This window comes from Myxocyprinus asiaticus, chromosome 10, assembly GCF_019703515.2.
Source record: "Myxocyprinus asiaticus isolate MX2 ecotype Aquarium Trade chromosome 10, UBuf_Myxa_2, whole genome shotgun sequence".
NCBI lineage: Eukaryota > Metazoa > Chordata > Actinopteri > Cypriniformes > Catostomidae > Myxocyprinus > Myxocyprinus asiaticus.
This window is the reverse complement of record NC_059353.1, coordinates 2,691,336-2,709,378: the sequence shown is the minus strand read 5'-3', so window position 1 is coordinate 2,709,378 and position 18,043 is coordinate 2,691,336. Positions and strand designations below refer to the sequence as shown.

At 43.4% G+C, this 18,043-nt stretch overlaps 1 protein-coding gene across 2 annotated transcripts in view; it reads right to left on the bottom strand.

Annotated features, from left to right (window-relative positions):
* LOC127446831 (polypeptide N-acetylgalactosaminyltransferase 5-like) overlaps window positions 1–18,043 on the bottom strand; it is a 69,524-nt gene that overhangs the window by 43,366 nt on the left and 8,115 nt on the right. For both annotated transcript variants that reach the window (XM_051708103.1, XM_051708104.1), the window contains one exon: window positions 10,327–10,446. In XM_051708103.1, coding sequence (XP_051564063.1) covers window positions 10,327–10,446 — 120 coding nt within the window. The remainder of the gene's footprint in view (window positions 1–10,326; window positions 10,447–18,043) is intronic.

Genomic DNA, 18,043 nt, shown 5'->3' with positions numbered 1-18,043 from the left:
TGACAATAGTGACATAACCTATGCCTATAGTTTGATAGTTTCCACTCCCTGACAGGACCATCTTTTTTTTTTTTTTTTTAAGGTATTTCAAAAAAAATTATTGTGAAGTATGAAGTAAAAAAAGGACTATCCTGTCTGAGACTGTCCTGTCAAGAGATTGGAAGCTATAAAACTATAGGCCTAGGTTATGTCATTATTGTCATGAAAAGTAAAATGTCACTGATAAAATGTATTTGTCATGACAATAATTATATTACCTAGGCCTAGAGATTGATAAGTTTCTAGTCTCTGACAGGACAATCTATTTTTGAGGCACTTTTTACTTCACAATAAATTTTATCAACTAAAATGTATTGTAAATTCTTGTGAAGTTCCTCAAAATAAGGACTGTCCTGTCAGAGAGTGAAAACTATCAAGCTATAGACCTAGGTTATTTAATTAATTTACATACATACATACAGTATTGTAAAGTTATAACATTTTCAAAATCATTAATATAATTTATAACAATTGTCTCACCTCTGAAAAATATAGGAAAAATTTCAGCTGTTCACTCCAGCGCTGTAGCGGACTGTCTGTGACCGAGCTGTAACGGACTCTGCGCGAGCTGTAGCGGTCTGTGCACGCGGACCGGATGCTAAGCAGGATACTATTACTTATATGAAATATATAATATAACACAGTTTGGAAAATAAGGTTACTTTGCTGCATTGCTTAGTTTTAGTGTTTTAATTTTTTGTTGTTGTTGTAATTGTCACAAATGTTGTGTGTGTGAGTGAGAGCGAGAGACCTTTCAATTTGTATGTATCATGATAGATATTTTTTATTTCGATATAATTAATTGTATTAATCTATTTATACAATGAACTGTATTAATGTACTTAATGAATTAACGTGTTTATGTGCTTGCTATGAATTGTTAATTCTAATGAAGTGTTTTATTTCTTAAATTATATACTCAAGTAAAACTAAACAAACGAAATAAAGTTTAGTAGGGGTTTTCTTTGGCCATTCACTTGATTAATTTGGCTAAATGTGAGCTGTGGCATGAAGGTAGCGCACTTGTAGCCATAACGCCATGATACTCCGTTTTACATCACGTGATTCAAACCAGTGACACTGTTGGAATTTTCCATAGCTAATGAGCCCTCATTTGGATTGAATAGGTCATCAGGTAAGAACATAAAAAATTTGGGGTAATTACAGAATTTTATTTTTATTATTAAAATGATAGTGGATGAATTTATTGGAATTATTTCATACCCATTTAGTTTTTAACTTTAGTGTTACTTATTATATTAGGCTACTTGTTACTATTTAAAGCTACACTATGTAATTTCTTATTTTTTTTAAATAACAATGTTATTAATGAGAGAGTGCAACATAAATCCAAATTCCAAACCATGTCTTCACCCAAATACACTTTGATAAATGTATAATAATGATTTATATTTTTTGAGCTGTTGGGACAGATTTAGTGGGAAACTGCATACATGCGTCATTCACCCATATCCATACACAGAAAATAAGCTCCGGCTACTGTAACACATCCATATGGTGTGGGAGTAGCGTGAACCTGAAAGTTTGTTGTCATAACGAACGAGAAAAATTTACCATGGATCATTCAAAACGGCAAACCTCCAGAGAATCACTTTGTAAAAACAAAGAAACCTTGAACAGAGCAGAGTCTACAAGCAAAAAGGGAAAGCAACAGAGTCCATAATAAAACCCGAATCAACATCAGCTTGGCTTTTCAGAGGTGGCGACAACTCCGAGATATGAAAGGAATTAAAAGCCCCAAGATGGCTTTTGTCTTACTCAACAGGTAAGGTGTGTGTGTGTGTATGTAGTGAAATACAGTAATTATACTGTAATCGGTGCAGAATGTTTCACATGCCATAATTTATACAAATAAATCCTTTAGTCCTAGGCTTGCCAAGGACATGTGAGTCTTGAAATGATGTTGACCACTGGTTGGTAACAATGACAGTCTATAAATTATTTACTACCGTGGTCTATTTGGCCAGAATATCCTGCAGTAATAAAAACTTTACAACGTTTGACCTTATCTGACTAGCAATCATTATGTCTAATATTAACGAACATTGCCTAACTTTTGTAACGTAATTTATTTCAAAACATCAATGTTTCCAATAAGTCAAATCAACAGCATAAGATATGGCACTTACCTGCTCAGATGACATGTTTTCAGATATCCATCTTTTCCTTTCGTTATTTACTTGTCCATTTGCTCTAAGATGTCCTGCATCCTTGTGTACACCGGTGCCTCGAACCACATTCATCCGCACAGAGGAGCAGAGCCGAAGCATGACTTATGTCATTACAATAACAATGTTCTTCCACAAAACACATACATTTTTATTTTTTAACCACTAGAGGGCCAAAAGTTACATAGTGTAGCTTTAAATTATTAATGAATATAATGGTCCCTAGCAATTTCAGCTTGTCATTAGTCTACTACACTAATTGGAAATTTCTTAGCACTTAAAGCCTTTAAAACAAAATAACTACATAAATTAGGCTGTATGTAGTGTAAGTACAATGCCTAGGTGGCAGACTCTTAGGGATAATATACAGTCAGATGGTCATTATTGCAAAGTGAACCCCAACAGGATGATAAGGGTGGTCTTGTAACCCTACAAGGCTTTATTTTGCAGCTGACTACATTATCCCAGTTATTATATGGCTATTTATTCATTTTAATTTGAGTTTAACTTATTTTACTAGCTAACTTGTAGACTAGTTTAAAGCCTGTTTGCTGATGGATGAATAGATGGAGGGATACAGAGAACACATTCACTGTGTTACTGAATCTGCGTACTATGAAGGTCCAGCAGTTTTTTGTCCTCACAAGTCTGGAGTAAACCTCTATTTTAATGAGCTATTTTACGTATATCCAAAGTAGTTTGGTATGTAGGAAACTGGTTCCCAACACTGTACATTTTGGACATCTCCCTTATCTGACACACCCATTTCAGGTCTTGGAGTTTCTTCTAATGAGCTGATGAGTTGAATCAGGTGTATTATGGAGTTTGGCCATGGGCAATGTTTATTATTCAGAAATATCTGAATATGATGATTATTACACTGCTCTCTAGAATACTTTATTCTGATTGGTTAATCATGGCATTCAGCTGTTAAATATTTCTGAGTAATGACCGTTTTCCTTGGCAACACTGTAAAAATGACTGCTTTGAAATATCATTTAAATCATTATTACAAATAGATCTACATTTGCTTTGATTCCCAGGGTTGAAACTTAACTATGCCAAGACAAGGAAAGAGGAGTCATTCTCAGAAACAGTGCAGAAAGCTAGAAGCTTCATTTGACACCAGTAGCAGTACCAATGCTGTATCAGGTATGAGTAATGTAAACCCCTATGTTCTGTCTGTTGCAGCATCCCAATGTCAAAGTGATCCAAGGTACAACATTTACTCCAGAGGCCGCCAGTGTACTTGCAATTCATTGATGCTTTTTGCAGTGCACAATGAGTGTAATGAGCTACGCAGTTTGAATTTAGATAACAGAAAGGTGATTCTGTGTACACTAGTGTCAAACAAACACTGCAGAGCAAAGGACAGTCTGTGGAATTGCTTTTAGATTTTGACGAGCTCCCTAACACAACTGAGACAAACCCACACTGCTACAACATCCTGAAACATTCCCAGAAGTTTGGATTTCTGAGAGATATACCAGCTATTGGTGAGTATAAAAACTTTGCGAGTACTCTGCAATGTCTCAGAGCTGATGTAAGTGATGTGCTGCTGCTGTGTGGATGCACATGTATCGCTGTGTTCAGAGATCGCTCAGGGAGGTTTGGTTACTTTGACTCTCACTGCAGAACGGCAGATGGCATGTCTACTGACGAGGGCACAGGTACTGCCGTATGTTGACATTCTTCTGTTTAGAAGACATGATTGAGAGACTGCTATTTTTGTTTCAAGGGTGTTTCAGACTGGCTGATCAGGAACAATTTGTTCTGCTGCCTGTATCATTCATAAATATAATAGCTGAAAGTTGTGTACGTCCTGAAGTCTCCTTGAGGTGCCGTGAGCTTGAACATGATGTTGAACTCTCAATCTCTTTTGGGAACATGTTCCGTCAAACATTGAAAAATGTCGGCCTACTGAGATTTCCCCCCCGGTTCCTTTCTTCCCGGAAGTGCATGACGAACTGACGAGGTCATGGGGGACACCTTTTTCTGTCCGAACCCAACTTCCCAGTTCGTCTGCTCTCACTACCCTTGATGGTGGGGCAGACGAGGAATATACGGAGATTCCTCAGATGGACAAGGCGGTTGCGGTGCATGCCGCCACCTGGCAGAATCGTCCAGCACCCCCTCCAGGGCCTGTAGGACTACGTCGTCTCTGGCGGCCAAAGCCTCCAGTGTTGCTGGACAGGCCGCCTCCACCCTGAATGCCATGGCCCTCCTGTAAGTACACCAGGCCAAGGCACTGAAAGAGCTGCACGAGGGTAGTCCTGATCCCGATGTGATGCAGGAGCTGCGCTCGGCAACCGACCTCGCCCTCCAGGTGACGAAGGTCACAGCGCGAGCACTCGGGTAGGCGATGTCCACCTTGATGGTCCAGGAGCGCCACCTATGGCTGAATCTGGTCGAGATGAGGGACGCCGACAAGGTTCGTTTCCTGAACGCGCCCATCTCCCAGATCAGCCTTTTCGACGACACTGTCAAGGACTTTGCCCAGCAGTTCTTGGCGGAGAAGAAGCAGACTGAGGCGATACAGCACATCTTACCCTGGCAAGGCTCAAGATCCCGTACCCCGTCTGCTCGCCGAGGGCGTCCCCCTGCGCCGGCAAAAGCCCAGGTGGCTCTGCCTCAGCCGAACCAAGTTCTTGGCCCTGGCAGGAGCCCCCCGCAGGAAGCTGACGCCCCCCGCCTCACAGTCCAGCACTAAGACCCAGAAGAAGGCTCCTAAGTGCCCCTGAGATGGACGACCCAAGGAGGAAGACGTCCGCCGGAACCCTGGGGCTGGTGTCCAGACCACTCTGTCCCCCGGTGGAGGGCCGGGAGGAGAATCTTTTGTTCCCTTTTGTTTTGTTCGCTGCACCCCGGACGGGCTGCGGTACCCACATTGTCAAAAAAAGAGCGGTATCCTCTCTCCTTGGGACACACAGCCGGCGTTCACGGTGACCAGACACCGAGCATTTGTGGCCAAGGTGCCATGAGCGCAGGCCCCCCGCCTTCAAGTGCCCGGCCACACAACATTCACACCCCTGGCCAGCCGGTTGTGACGAATTATGAGGACAGCCAAAAAGGCCCTCCTCCTCTGTCGCTGGCCCACTCTATGCCGGGCACACGGAGCAAGGTAAGTGCTTTGAGGTTCCCCTCAGCGCGGCCACGACCTCGGGACGAAGCGAGGCTCCTCGACGTGGCGTCTCCTGCTCCCTCCCGCTGCGAGGACCCACCTCCAGGTACGTCAGACACGATTGTCCCATTAGTGCCCCTCGCCCCGGAGTTTGGACGCATGGCTAGCGCTCTCCAACCTTTCGCGGTGGTTGGCCAGGACCATCTGATTCGGCTACGCGATTCAGTTCACCAGGTGCCTGCCCCGGTCCAGCGGCGTCCACTTCACCTTGGTGAAGGGCGAGAACGCCGCCACCCTGCGTGCAGAGATCACAGTCCTTCGGCAGAAGGACGCGATAGAGCCGGTCCTCCAGCCGAGATGAGGAAAGGGTTTTACAGCCCTTCATCATGCCAAAGAAAGGCGGTGGGTTGCGGCCAATCTTGGACCTACTAGTGCTGAAAAGGGCCTTGCACAGACTCCCGTTCAAGATGCTGATGCAGAAACGCATTTTTGTGTGTGTCCGGAATGAAGATTGGTTTGCGGCGATAGACATGAAGGACACGTACTTCCACATCTCGGTTCTAGCTCGACACAGACCCTTCCTACGGTTTGCTTTCGAGGGACGGGCATATCCTCCCCTTCGGCTTGTCCATGTTGCCTCGCGTCTTCATGAAAGTCACGGAGGCAGCCCTTGCCCCACTAAGGGAAGTGGGCATTCTCATCCTCAACTACCTCGATCACTGGCTGATTCTAGCCCACTCTCGAGACCTGTTGTGTGCACACAGGGTCCTGGTGCTCAGGCACCTCAGCCTTTTGGGGCTTCGGGTCAACTGGGAAAAGAGCAAGCTCTCCCCGGTTCAGAGCATCTCTTTTCTCAGCATGGAGTTAGACTCAGTCTCGATGTTAGCGTGCCTCACGAGCGAGCGCACGCAGTCGGTGCTGAACTGCCTGAAGTCATTCAAGCAGAGAACAGCGGTTCCACTGAAACACTTTCAGAGGCTCCTGGGGCATATGGCATCCTCAGTGGCAGTCACACCACTCGGGTTGATGCATATGAGACCGCTTCAGCACTGGCTTCAGACTCGAGTCCCGAGATGAGCATGGTGCCGCGGCACACACTGCATGGTCATCACGCCGATCTGCCGCCATTTGTTCAGCCCTTGGATAGACCTTGCATTTCTGCGGGTAGGGGTTCCCCTACAGCAAGTGTCCAGGCACGTCGTGGTTACGACAGACACCTCCAAGCTAGGTTGGGGCGTCGTGTGCAATGGGCACGCAGCTGCCGGTTCCTGGACAGGACCGTGACTGTGATGGTATATCAACTGCCTCGAGTTGCTGGCAGTACTGCTCGCCCTGCGGAGGCTTTTGCCATTGATCCAGGGCAAGCACGTGTTAGTCCGGACAGACAACACAGCGACGGTAGCGTATATAAACCGCCAAGGTGGCTTAAGCTCACGTCGCATGTCGCAACTCGCCCGCTGTCTCCTCCTCTGGAGTCAGCAGTGACTGAGATCGCTGCGGGCCACTCACATCCCGGGCAACCTCAATGCCACAGCAGACGCGCTGCCGCGACAGGTGATGCTCAGGGGAGAGTGGAGACTCCACCCCCAGGTGGTCCAGCTGATTTGGAGTCGATTCTGCAAGGCACAGGTAGACCTGTTTGCTTCCCGGAAATCCTCATACTGCCCACTCTGGTATTCCCTGACGGGGGCTCCCCTCGGGACAGCTGGCCCCGGGGGCTGCACAAGTATGCGTTCCCCACAGTGAGCTTACTTGCACAGACCCTGTGCAAGGTCAGAGAGAACAAGGAACAGGTCATACACGTGGCGCCGTACTGGCCCACCCAGACCTGGTTCTTGGACCTCACGCTCCTCGCGACAGCCCCTACCTGGCGAATTCCCCTGAGGAATTCTCAGGGACGGGGCACCATCTGGCACCCGCACCCAGATATCTGGAACCTCCATGTCTGGCCCTTGGACAGGACGCAGAAGACCTAAGTGGTAGACACGATCACTCCGGCCAGGGCTCCCTCTATGAGGCAGCTATATGCCCTGAAGTGGCGTTTGTTTGCGAATTGGTGTTCTTCCCGAGGCGAAGACCCCCAGAGATGTGCAGTCAGGTCAGTGCTTTCCTTCCTGCATGAGAGGTGGCTGTCCCCTTCCACCTTGAAGGTGTATGTGGCCGCCATAGCGGCACACCACGACGCAGTGGAGGGTAAGTCCCTAGGGAAGAACAACCTGATCATCAGGTTCCTGAGAGGCGCCAGGAGGCTGAATCCTCCTAGGCCGCGCCTCTTCCCCTCATGGGATCTCTCTGTGGTCCTTCTGGGCCTTCTTAGAGCCCTGTTTGAGCCTCTAGAGTCAGTCAAGCTGAAAGCCCTCTCCTTGAAGATGGCCCTCCTGACCGCGCTCACCTCCATCAAGAGGGTTGGGGACTGTCAGCGACACCTGCCTGGAGTTCGGTCTGGAGGAATCTCACGTGGTCTTGAGACCCCGACCAGCCTATGTGCCCAAGGTTCCCATGACCCCTTTTAGGGATCAGGTGGTGAGCCTGCAAGCGCTACCCCGGGAGGAGGCAGGCCCAGCCTTATCGTTGCTGTGTCCGGTGCATGCTTTGCGCACCTACTTGGATCGCACGCAGAGCTTTAGACACTCTGAGCAGCTCTTTGTCTGCTTTGGCAGACAGCAGAAAGGGAATGCTGTCTCCAAACAGAGGCTTGCCCACTGGATCGTAGATGCCATCGTGCTGGCATACCAGGCCCAGGCCGTGCCCACCCCTTTGGGAATACGAGCACACTCTACGAGGAGTGTGGCATCCTCATGGGCACTGGCCAATGGCACCTCTCTAGCAGACATCTGCAGGGCAGCGGGCTGGGCAACACCCAATACCTTCGCGAGATTTTATAATCTCCGGGTTGAGCCGGTTTCTTCCCGTGTATTGACAGATACGAACAGGTAAGTATGTGGAACAGCTTGCCGGGTGTATCGCTTGCGTACAGCGCCTTTCCCCTCCGTGAGGCGAAGACGTGCGCTCTTTTCTCCCATGCGAGTTTACGAGTCTTTGAACCCTGAATGTCTTTCCTCCCTAGCCCTGTGGCTGGTGAATTCGGCAGAGGAATTCCTAGCCGGACCCAGTACGGGTGCTAGCAAACCCTGTACTGGGGTAGGTGCTCCACAGGTGCCGGTTACCTCCGGTAGCCCCCTGTGATGTATTTTCCGCATTATGGTCTCCCTATCGGTCGACCCGCATCTCCCTTGGGCAGAGCCATCTCTGCCTACAGTCGCTGTGTTTGTAGAGCTCCTCCCCTTCAGGAAGGACCTACCACCGCACCTCTTCCGTGTGCGGCTGGTGAGCCCACATTACGTCTTTGCCACATGTTAACCTCCCCTTCGGGCAGCATGTGGTCTCCGGTGTCTTTTCCTCCTGAAAGAATAGGAATGGAAAAGAACTCCTTCCCCGGTGTGAATAATAGCGTTATATGGCCCCAGACGAATCTAAATACTCTGTGGAGAGAAAAAACATAGAGAGAAAAGGCCACGGCTGGTGCGGCCTGCTCCCATACTAGTTACGTCTCTTCCTAACCTAACCCTTTCTTAAACTTTCAGACCAGGCTTTTTCAAGCAAACTTAAAGTTTGTCCACAAACTTTTTTATCTAGTTAGGGTTAGTTTAATAATTAGGGTTAGTTTAAAAATGTCTGGTGCTGAGGTAGCTGAAGAAACACAAAAATCAAGGCTCAGTTTTCAGTATGGTACAGTTAGATAAAAAAAATACATGTTTCAGCAAATCTTACATACAGTATTAATGGAAAAATTACAACTTACATGTTAATTAAGTCCAACTGTTAGTTTCCCTGGCGGGTGCGCACACTTCATGATATTAAAGGCCTTTATATAGTTACAGTAGTAGAATATTATTTATTTAATTGTTCATCTAATTGTTTAATCTAATGTCCATATAATTTACATTGCCTATTTCATTTCTTTGTTAAATTTGCAGATGACAGTGGTGGAAGAAGTTCACCGGTTTTTGACCGGTGGAGAGAGAAGTTTACCAAAAATGGATCAGTTCTTTACATTTACAATTTATTTTTTAAGGATACAATGTTCTTGCACTCTTTTATCAAGTCAAGTCAAATTTATTTGTGTAGTGTTGTTTCAAAGCAGCTGTACATTAAATTATGCTATAACAGAAAATGAATGAATATAGTGCCAATATTATTTATGTTTAGAACTATTAGTGGTTAAAATTAATAAACTACATGTTGTGGGTCAGTTATTAAACAAAATTATTTTGTATGAACTATAAGTTTAATTGTTAAAGTCCTTGAAGTCATCCAGAATTAACTGATGAAATACACAAAAATTGATTAGTTTTTATCTATTTTTTTGTATCTATGAAAATGTTTTCATGTTTTTTGTATTAAATGATGATTAAATGTTTTAAATTAAACAATGGATCAACAAAGACATTGATTGGGCTGATTATTTATATAGACTGATTGTTTTATTAATGATTAATGATGTATGAATGTATGAATATGTAAATATAAATGATTTGAAAATGGAGGTTAGAAGAACGTTAGCAGAAGGTTTGGAAAACGTTAGGAGAGCATTAGGGGAATATTCTCCAAACCAAAAGGGAACGTTCTATTTCCGTAAAAAAACTTTCCTGGCTAACCAACAGGGAACATTAGGATGTCTGTTTTGGGAACAAAAAAAACGAACGTTCTGGGAACCAACAATTGTTAGCTGGGATGTCTGTTTATGCAGTATTCATGAAACTATATTTGAACAATACCCAGGTGACGTACTGCATCTGCTGAAATTCTAATGCAGACTGGACCCTTATACTCAGTACATACTCTAAAAGTTTGTGTGCAGCAGAAAATACTGAATTTTTTTTTTATCTCTACCCACACTGCTCTTGTCTGAATGAAATGTTTTGGCATTATTGTAATAAGGCAGTGTGAAATTAAATAAAAATGAGTACGTGTTACCTGTAGCAGCAGCAGCTCCTGCCATCCTGGCTCTGATGAGGCCCTGCCTCTCTTTCAGACGAATGATTCGTACTTTAGGGAACTGAGACATATACACATCCAACTGCTCCTTCAGATAGTCTAGAAAACACACAGAGATCCTTCAGATAGAAGCAAACCTGCAGACAGATGAAGACTTACATACCTACGGATCACTGTGAAAGCTCCTCAAGTGTATAAAGCTCAGGACATGTTTTTATACTGAATACACTGTTTACACTGTATATGACATACAGTTGTGGCCAAAACATATTAGCACCCTTGGTAAATATGAGCAAAGAAGGCTGTGAAAAATTTGTCTTTATCGTTTATCCTTTTCATCTTTCATTCAAAATATTCACAAAAATCTAACCTTTAATTGAAGTAAACTAATTGAAAGGAGGAAAAATATTTTTCTCCAAAACATGTTTGCCACAATTACTGGCACCCGTAGAAATTCTTATGAGTAAAATATATCTGAAGTATATTCCCATTCATATTTTACATTTTGTAGTACAGCTGGGTGACAAGGAACATGAAAATGTTCAACCATGACTTCCTGTTTCACAGAGGTATGTATGAGGTAACACACAAGCCAGATTCCCTTAGTCAACCATCACAATGGGTAAGACCAAAGAATATAGTTATGATGTGTGGCAAAATGTTGTTGAGCTTCACAAAATGGGAAGTGGCTATAAGAAAATAGCTAAAGCATTGAAAATACCCATTTCCACCATCAGGGCAATAATTAAGAAGTGCCAATCAACTGGAGATGTTACGAATCGGCCTGAAAGAGGACGTGTGTTTATATCGTCTCCATGCACGGTGAGGAGGATGGTTCAAGTGGCCAAAATTTTTCCAAGAATCACAGCTGTAGAATTGCAGGAATTAATTGGGTCTTGGGGTCAGAAAGTCTCCAAAACTACAATAAGACATCACACACATCACCACAAGTTGTTTGGGAGCATTTCAAGAAAAAAAGCCTCTGCACTCATCCAACAACAAACTCAAGCATCTTCAGTTTGCCAGACACTACTGCAACTTCAAATGGGACTGGGTTCTATGGTCAAACTGGTTTTTGGCAGTAAACACCAGAAATTGGTTTGGCGCACACAGAGAGGTAGCCATATGTAAAAGTACCTCATGCCCATGGTTAAATATGGTGGTGGATCTTTAACGTTGTGTATGCCAGAGGTCCTGGACATCTTGTTCAGATACATGACATCATGGACTCTATCAAATACCAACTGATACTGAATCAAAACCTGACTGCCTCTGCCAGAAAGCTTAAAATGGACCCTGGTTGGATCTTCCGGCAGGACAATGATCCAAAACAAACATCAAAAATTAACACAAAAATAGTTCACTGACCACAAAAACAAGGTTCTGCCATGGCTATCCTAGTCCCCTGACCTGAACCCCATAGAAACCTGTGTGGTGAACTGAAGAGGAGTGTCCACCAGATCCCTTGCCATGTGTTCTCCAACCTCATTAGGCATTATAGGAGAAGACTCAGAGCTGTTATCTTGGCAAAAGGAGGTTTCACATAGTATTGAATACAAGGGTGCCAATAATTGTGCCACACGTATATTTGTTTTTTGATAAAACTTGTGTCTGCAATTGTTTGATATACATTAGAGGATAGATTGTTGTGAATATTTTGAATGAAAGATCAAAAGGATAAACAATAAAGACATATTTTTCCTTCTTTGCTAATATTTACCAAGGGTGTCAATATTTTTGGCCACAACTGTATGACTCTCAGGCTGATAATTTGCCAGTGATCAGAGTAATGAGTTTTCATTAATGACCTGAATCAGAGTCCATCAAAATGAGATACTGAAATCACATTGTCATGTGTATTTTGTTGATTCATGTTTTTCATGTCTTTTATTTTGAAAAGTTTATTTCCTGTTTCATGTCATATGTCCCTAGTCTGATGATGTCCTGTTTTCCCTCCATGTTCATGTGTCTTGTTTTCATTGGTTCATTGTTTGATTATCTTGTTTAGAGATCTGTTTGTTCATTGGTTTATGTTCTCCCATGTCCAAGTATTTAAGCCCTCATGTTTTCCATTGTTGGTTGTCAGGTATTGTGTTTGGTAACGTGTCATGCCATGTCAAGTCCAAGTCCAAGTCCAAGTCCAAGTCCAAGTCCAAGTCCAAATCAAATCAAGTCAAGTCAAGTTTATGTTTATGTTCATGTTAATTGTTCATGTTTATGTTTTGTTTAGTTCACATCTATAGTTAGGGTTTTGGATTTCACGACTGTAAATAAAACTGCACTTGGGTTCTTCAATTCATCGCCTTCGTCATTGTCAGTGTCAGCAGTCTCATTACAGAATACCTGACCGACAAATATGAACCAAGCAGTTCAACTCTTCCGCCACAACAGGGGAACCATCCCCTGGAGGAATATGTTGAGTATTTCTGCGCTCTGGCCTGCCGGTGGACTTTAATGAGGTGGCCCTCAAGGACTGTTTCCGATTTGGATTAAATGAGCCCATCTCTTCTCTGATGCTAGGCGGTCAGAGTACCTACAACCTGGCTCAATATATCGACCTCGCCCTGCAGATTATTGGTTCCACATTCACTGTTTGGGAGGCGGATGCTGAGCCAGAGGTCCACGACATGGCCACCGAGCCAGAGGTCCACGACATGGCCGCTGAGCCAGAGGTCCACGTCATGGCCGCCGAGCCAGAGCTTCACGTCATGGCCGCCGAGCCAGAGTTTCACGTCATGGCCGATGAGCCAGAGCTCCTCGTCATGGTCCCTGAGCTAGCACCATCTTTTGCCCCTGATCCTGCGCCTGCTCCATGCCACGTCACAGCCACGCCTCAGCCTGCTCCATGCCACATCACAGCCACGCCTGAGCCTGCTCCATGCCACGTCACAGACATGCCTGAGCCTGCTCCATGCCACGTCACAGACATGCCTGAACCTGCTCCATGCCAAGTCACAGCCACGCCTGAGCCTGCTCCATGCCAAGTCATAGCCACGCCTGAGCCTGCTCCATGCCAAGTCATAGCCACGCCTGAGCCTGCTCCATGCCACGTCACAGCTATGCCTGAGCCTGCTCCATGCCACTTCACAGCCACGCCTGAGTCTGTTCCATGCCATGTCATGGCCACATCTGAGCAGTTGGACCTGGAGATGGTTCCCGCCCTTGTACCTGCCCTTAGTTCTCCTGAGCAGGCAAGGGGAACTTTCAACCCTCTGACCCACCTGGACCCTCTGAGCCCTGGACTCCGCCTTGGCCTGTCGGTCCCTCGACATTGCCTCAGCTCTGCGTTCCCTTGGCTCCACTGCGGACCTTCAGCCTGTCGGCTTTGCTGGGGTCCCTCGTCCCTCTGGCTCCTCCTTGGTCTGTCGGTCACCTGGCTCCGCCTTGGCTCTCCGATCCTCTGGCTGCACCTTATCTCTCTGATCTGTCAACTCCACTGAGGACCTCCTTCCCTATGGCTCCACCTTGGTCCTCAGTCCCACCGGCTCCGCCTCAGTCTTCCGATCCCCCAGATCCGCATTGGTCCTCCCTGCCATTGGCTCCACCCTGGCCCTTCGAGTCTTCGACTACTCTCTGGGTACCAAGTTCCCTGGCGTTGCCCTTCAAGTCTCTCACGGTTCCGCCTTCCACGGCTCCACTCCTCGAGACTCTCAGGGCCCCACCTTCCATTGACTCTGCCCTGGTTCCATGCCCCATGCCTCAAGACCCCCCCCCCTTCCCCAGCTCTCTACAGAACTTTGGAATATTATGTCATGTTTTATGTGTTTTGTTCATGTGTTGGGGCATCGGGAGCCGCCCCTTAGTGGGGGGGATATGTCATGTGTATTTTGTTGATTCATGTTTTTCATGTCTTTTATTTTGAAAAGTTTATTTCCTGTTTCATGTCATGTGTCCCTAGTCAGGTGATGTCCTGTTTTCCCTCCATGTTCATGTGTCTTGTTTTCATTGGTTCATTGTTTGATTATCTTGTTTAGAGTTCTGTTTGTTCATTGGTTTATGTTCTCCCATGTCCAAGTATTTAAGCCCTAATTTTTTCCATTGTTGGTTGTCAGGTATTGTGTTTGGTAACGTGTCATGCTATGTCAAGTCAAGTTTAAGTCAAGTCAAGTCAAGTTTATGTTCATGTTAATTGTTCGTGTTTAAGTTTTGTTTAGTTCACATCTATAGTTAGGGTTTTGGATTTCATGACTGTAAATAAAACTGCACTTAGGTTCTTCAATTCATCGTCTTCATCATTGTCATTGCCAGCGTTAGCAGTCTCGGTACACACGATAACAAATCGAATATCTGTTGTGTATAGTAAACACTAACTGCTATGCCTTAAAAGGAATTCAGTAGAACCAAATGCCTGTTGATATAATTAACTATCATGGTATGACAAAAACATATTTAAAACACTTTTATCATCTAGATATTAACTCTTTCATTTAATTCACACAATTTTAATAATTTCCTTAAAGGTGCACTCAGTAACTTTTGTCTTTCTGTCAACTTGGACTTACACTGACACCTAGCGGCTTGGAAGCAGCATTATTTAAAATCAATAGTTTTCAGTTTCAGATGCCATTGTAGAAATGTAGTATTCTCAGTCAGCTATGATTACTTTAATCATTGAGAGAAAGTGTCAAATAAAAGGACGGTTACTGAGATTAAGCGAGTAGTATTCAGCTAGTCATGTGATTCTAACATGGTAGCCCCCATGTGCGGAACCTCTCCATGTAGAATAAAACAGCTTGTATAAGGTTACTGATATGACTGGAGTCTTCATTTTAATGTGAGTGCTCATGATTTCCTATATATATTGTAGGTGCCAAAATTCTAACACTCAAGTCCATTTTTGCTGGAAATTCTCCTCCCTGCTCAGTAGGGGGCATATGCATGAAGAATGTGAATCACCAAAAACACAATAAGAAGAATGTGAAAGTTAAAGTGGAGATTGACTGAGCAGGGAGGAGAATGTATAGTAAAACTTGACTAAAATATTGATTTCTTGACACTGATTTTCCACTGGAGTCATATGGATTACTTTTATGCTGACTTGTGTGATTTTTGGAGCATCACAATTTTGGCACCCATTCACTTGCATTGTACGGAATAAAAATCTTCATTTGTTGTCTGCTGAGGAAAGTAAGTCATACATTTCCAGGATGGCATAAGGGTGAATAAACCATGAGAGAATTTTCATTTTTGGGTGAACTATTCTTTTAAGTGCCCATTCACGCTGTTTGATATGCTGCTTCATATATCAGCCCTCTGCAGCGAAAGCCACTCACACGTCTGCCGAAAATGAGATATGCCTTTTATCATAATTTAGTTGTCTGTATTCTGCTAATTTACGGCTGCCTGGCACACTGTTATACATCCATCATTACAATAGTATCAAAGTAAATGATTGCCCATGCTTTACTGCCAATATAAGAGTTACTCTGTATGGTGTTCACACTCGAGTCCTTTTAAAAGATCTTTTTTTTTTATTATTATTATTGTGATATACAATAGTAATATGTTTCTGTAATGATTTTGCAGGCAGCATTGCTATATGGTCTTAAGCCTTTATTTTGGTGGGAAAATGAAGGAAGTGTGTGTGTTGTTGTTTCTGTGTTTAGACTGGAAGGAGCACAAAGCTGTTGTCAGCTCCAGCATGGTGAAATGCTCTCATCTCCTCCTCGCTCCACACGACCATATTTTTATTATAATTATTAAATTAGGTGAGTAATGATTATTAGCTTAGCGTCCCTAATAAATAATGTAAAGTTCAAATAGATAACACATTTTTACTAAATACATTTTTAACTAATCAGCTTCACAGATTTTTGGCCAGTGTTTTGAGAATGTATCTGGACATGCTCCAGAAAAGTTTTCAAAAATGTGGAAAAATTTTAAAATATGTCTTGATTTTACTGTTTATAAAGATTTCAGACTTCCCTTTCATGCTCCAAAAAAAAAAAAAAAAACTAAATTGTTATCTTAAAAAAAATCTTGTGTTGTCTCATCTTTCTGTGAGAATTACAAATCCACCTTCACTAACTGGGTTTCCATCCACAAATTTTGGGATAGTGCATACAAATGCTGGATGGAAATACCAAGCAGCAAATAAAATCTTGAAAATTAGCACAAAAAAAAAAAAAAAAAAATTGTAAATGCTTACTTTAGGTAGATACATTTTTTATTCGATAAGATGACATAAGCAAAAACTACGGTGGAAAAAAATGTATGAACATATTCCTATAGAATTTATATAAGAATATATATGCGCATCAAAAAAGCCATATGACTTTGTTCTTAACAAGCCAAGAAAATACATAATTTGCTCACAGAATATCATCAGTATCATCACAGAGCATCTTAAATGAACTTCCATTTTTAATTTCTATTTTGCGCTAACTTCCCCAAAAGTGACGATTTAGTTCTCTTAAATAGATGAGATGGAAACACTGCTTTATTCACAAATTGCTTTTGTGAAATTCAGATTTTTTGCATAAATGTAATCTGTAACTTGGATGGAAACATTACTATTGCCTAAAAAGAGCTGCTTATACATAATGTCTAATATCTCATGCTGTGTTTAATGGAAGAAAGAAAATAATACAAGGTTGATCTGACATAGAGGCAGGTCCGGTTCAACAGGGGTGTTTGATGGTGCTAAGCACCCTCAAACGAACCTTAGAGCACCCTCAATTGCAGACCAGAGTCGATTTATCATGAATGTTTATTAGATATTTCATTATCTGGCATTGGGTCCTATCACGCATCCACAGGCTTTTATGCTGCCTTCATTATTTTTATCCTACTTCCCACTTCTGAAGTGGTAATTATGAGTATGTCGTATTCACGTGCTTTGTTGTCGGAAAGAACGGGAAACATGGACGACGCCAGGTTCATTCATACATATTTCTTGGGGAACTTTTATTTTGACACCATTTTGCTGACGATAATGGAATTTTGGTCAAAAACAAGCTATTTTCACAGTGTAAAAATGTACAACATGCATAGAATGGTTGCTGATATACATAAATGAATATGACCAAAAAAGCGCTAACAATTAGCTGTATTTAGAAAAATGAATAAAACCTGTCATTCACTACAGAAACTGTACTCCGCCACGTCGAAATTTTAGGACTCCTATCTCGGAAGCTCGAGTATCAAAATTATCTCAGAGTTTCCCAGTCGTAATAACGACTTGAGGGGTCGTGATCATGTGCAACTTCCGAGTGGGAAACTCTGAGATAATTCAGATAGCACGTGAAGGCAGCATTAAAGAGCACCTATTATGGTTTTTAAACGTGCCTAATTTTTTTTTAAAGGTCTCATACAATAGATTTACATGCATCCAAGGTCAAAAAACACTTTAATTTGCTCATAATTTAAACTGCAGCATTACCTTTTCTTCCCCCAGTGTCAAAAACAACTCGTTCAGTGATCCATTCAAAAGGATTCATTCTAAACTCCTTCTTTCAGAAAGCCTACTCTGCTCTGATTGGTCAGATGTCCCAGTCTCTTGTGATTGGTCTACCGCTTAGTGTAGTGATTGAGGGCGGGTCAAAGCTGTTCGCGAGCAGCCAATGAAGACCAGAGGCGGGTTTTTTGTTACCAAATTAGGTAGGTTAGTACAGGAAGTAAGTCTGGAATTACTAATGACTCCTTTCAGGTGTTCAGAATCGGTTCTTTCTTTTTTTTTACATTCACAAACAGCTAT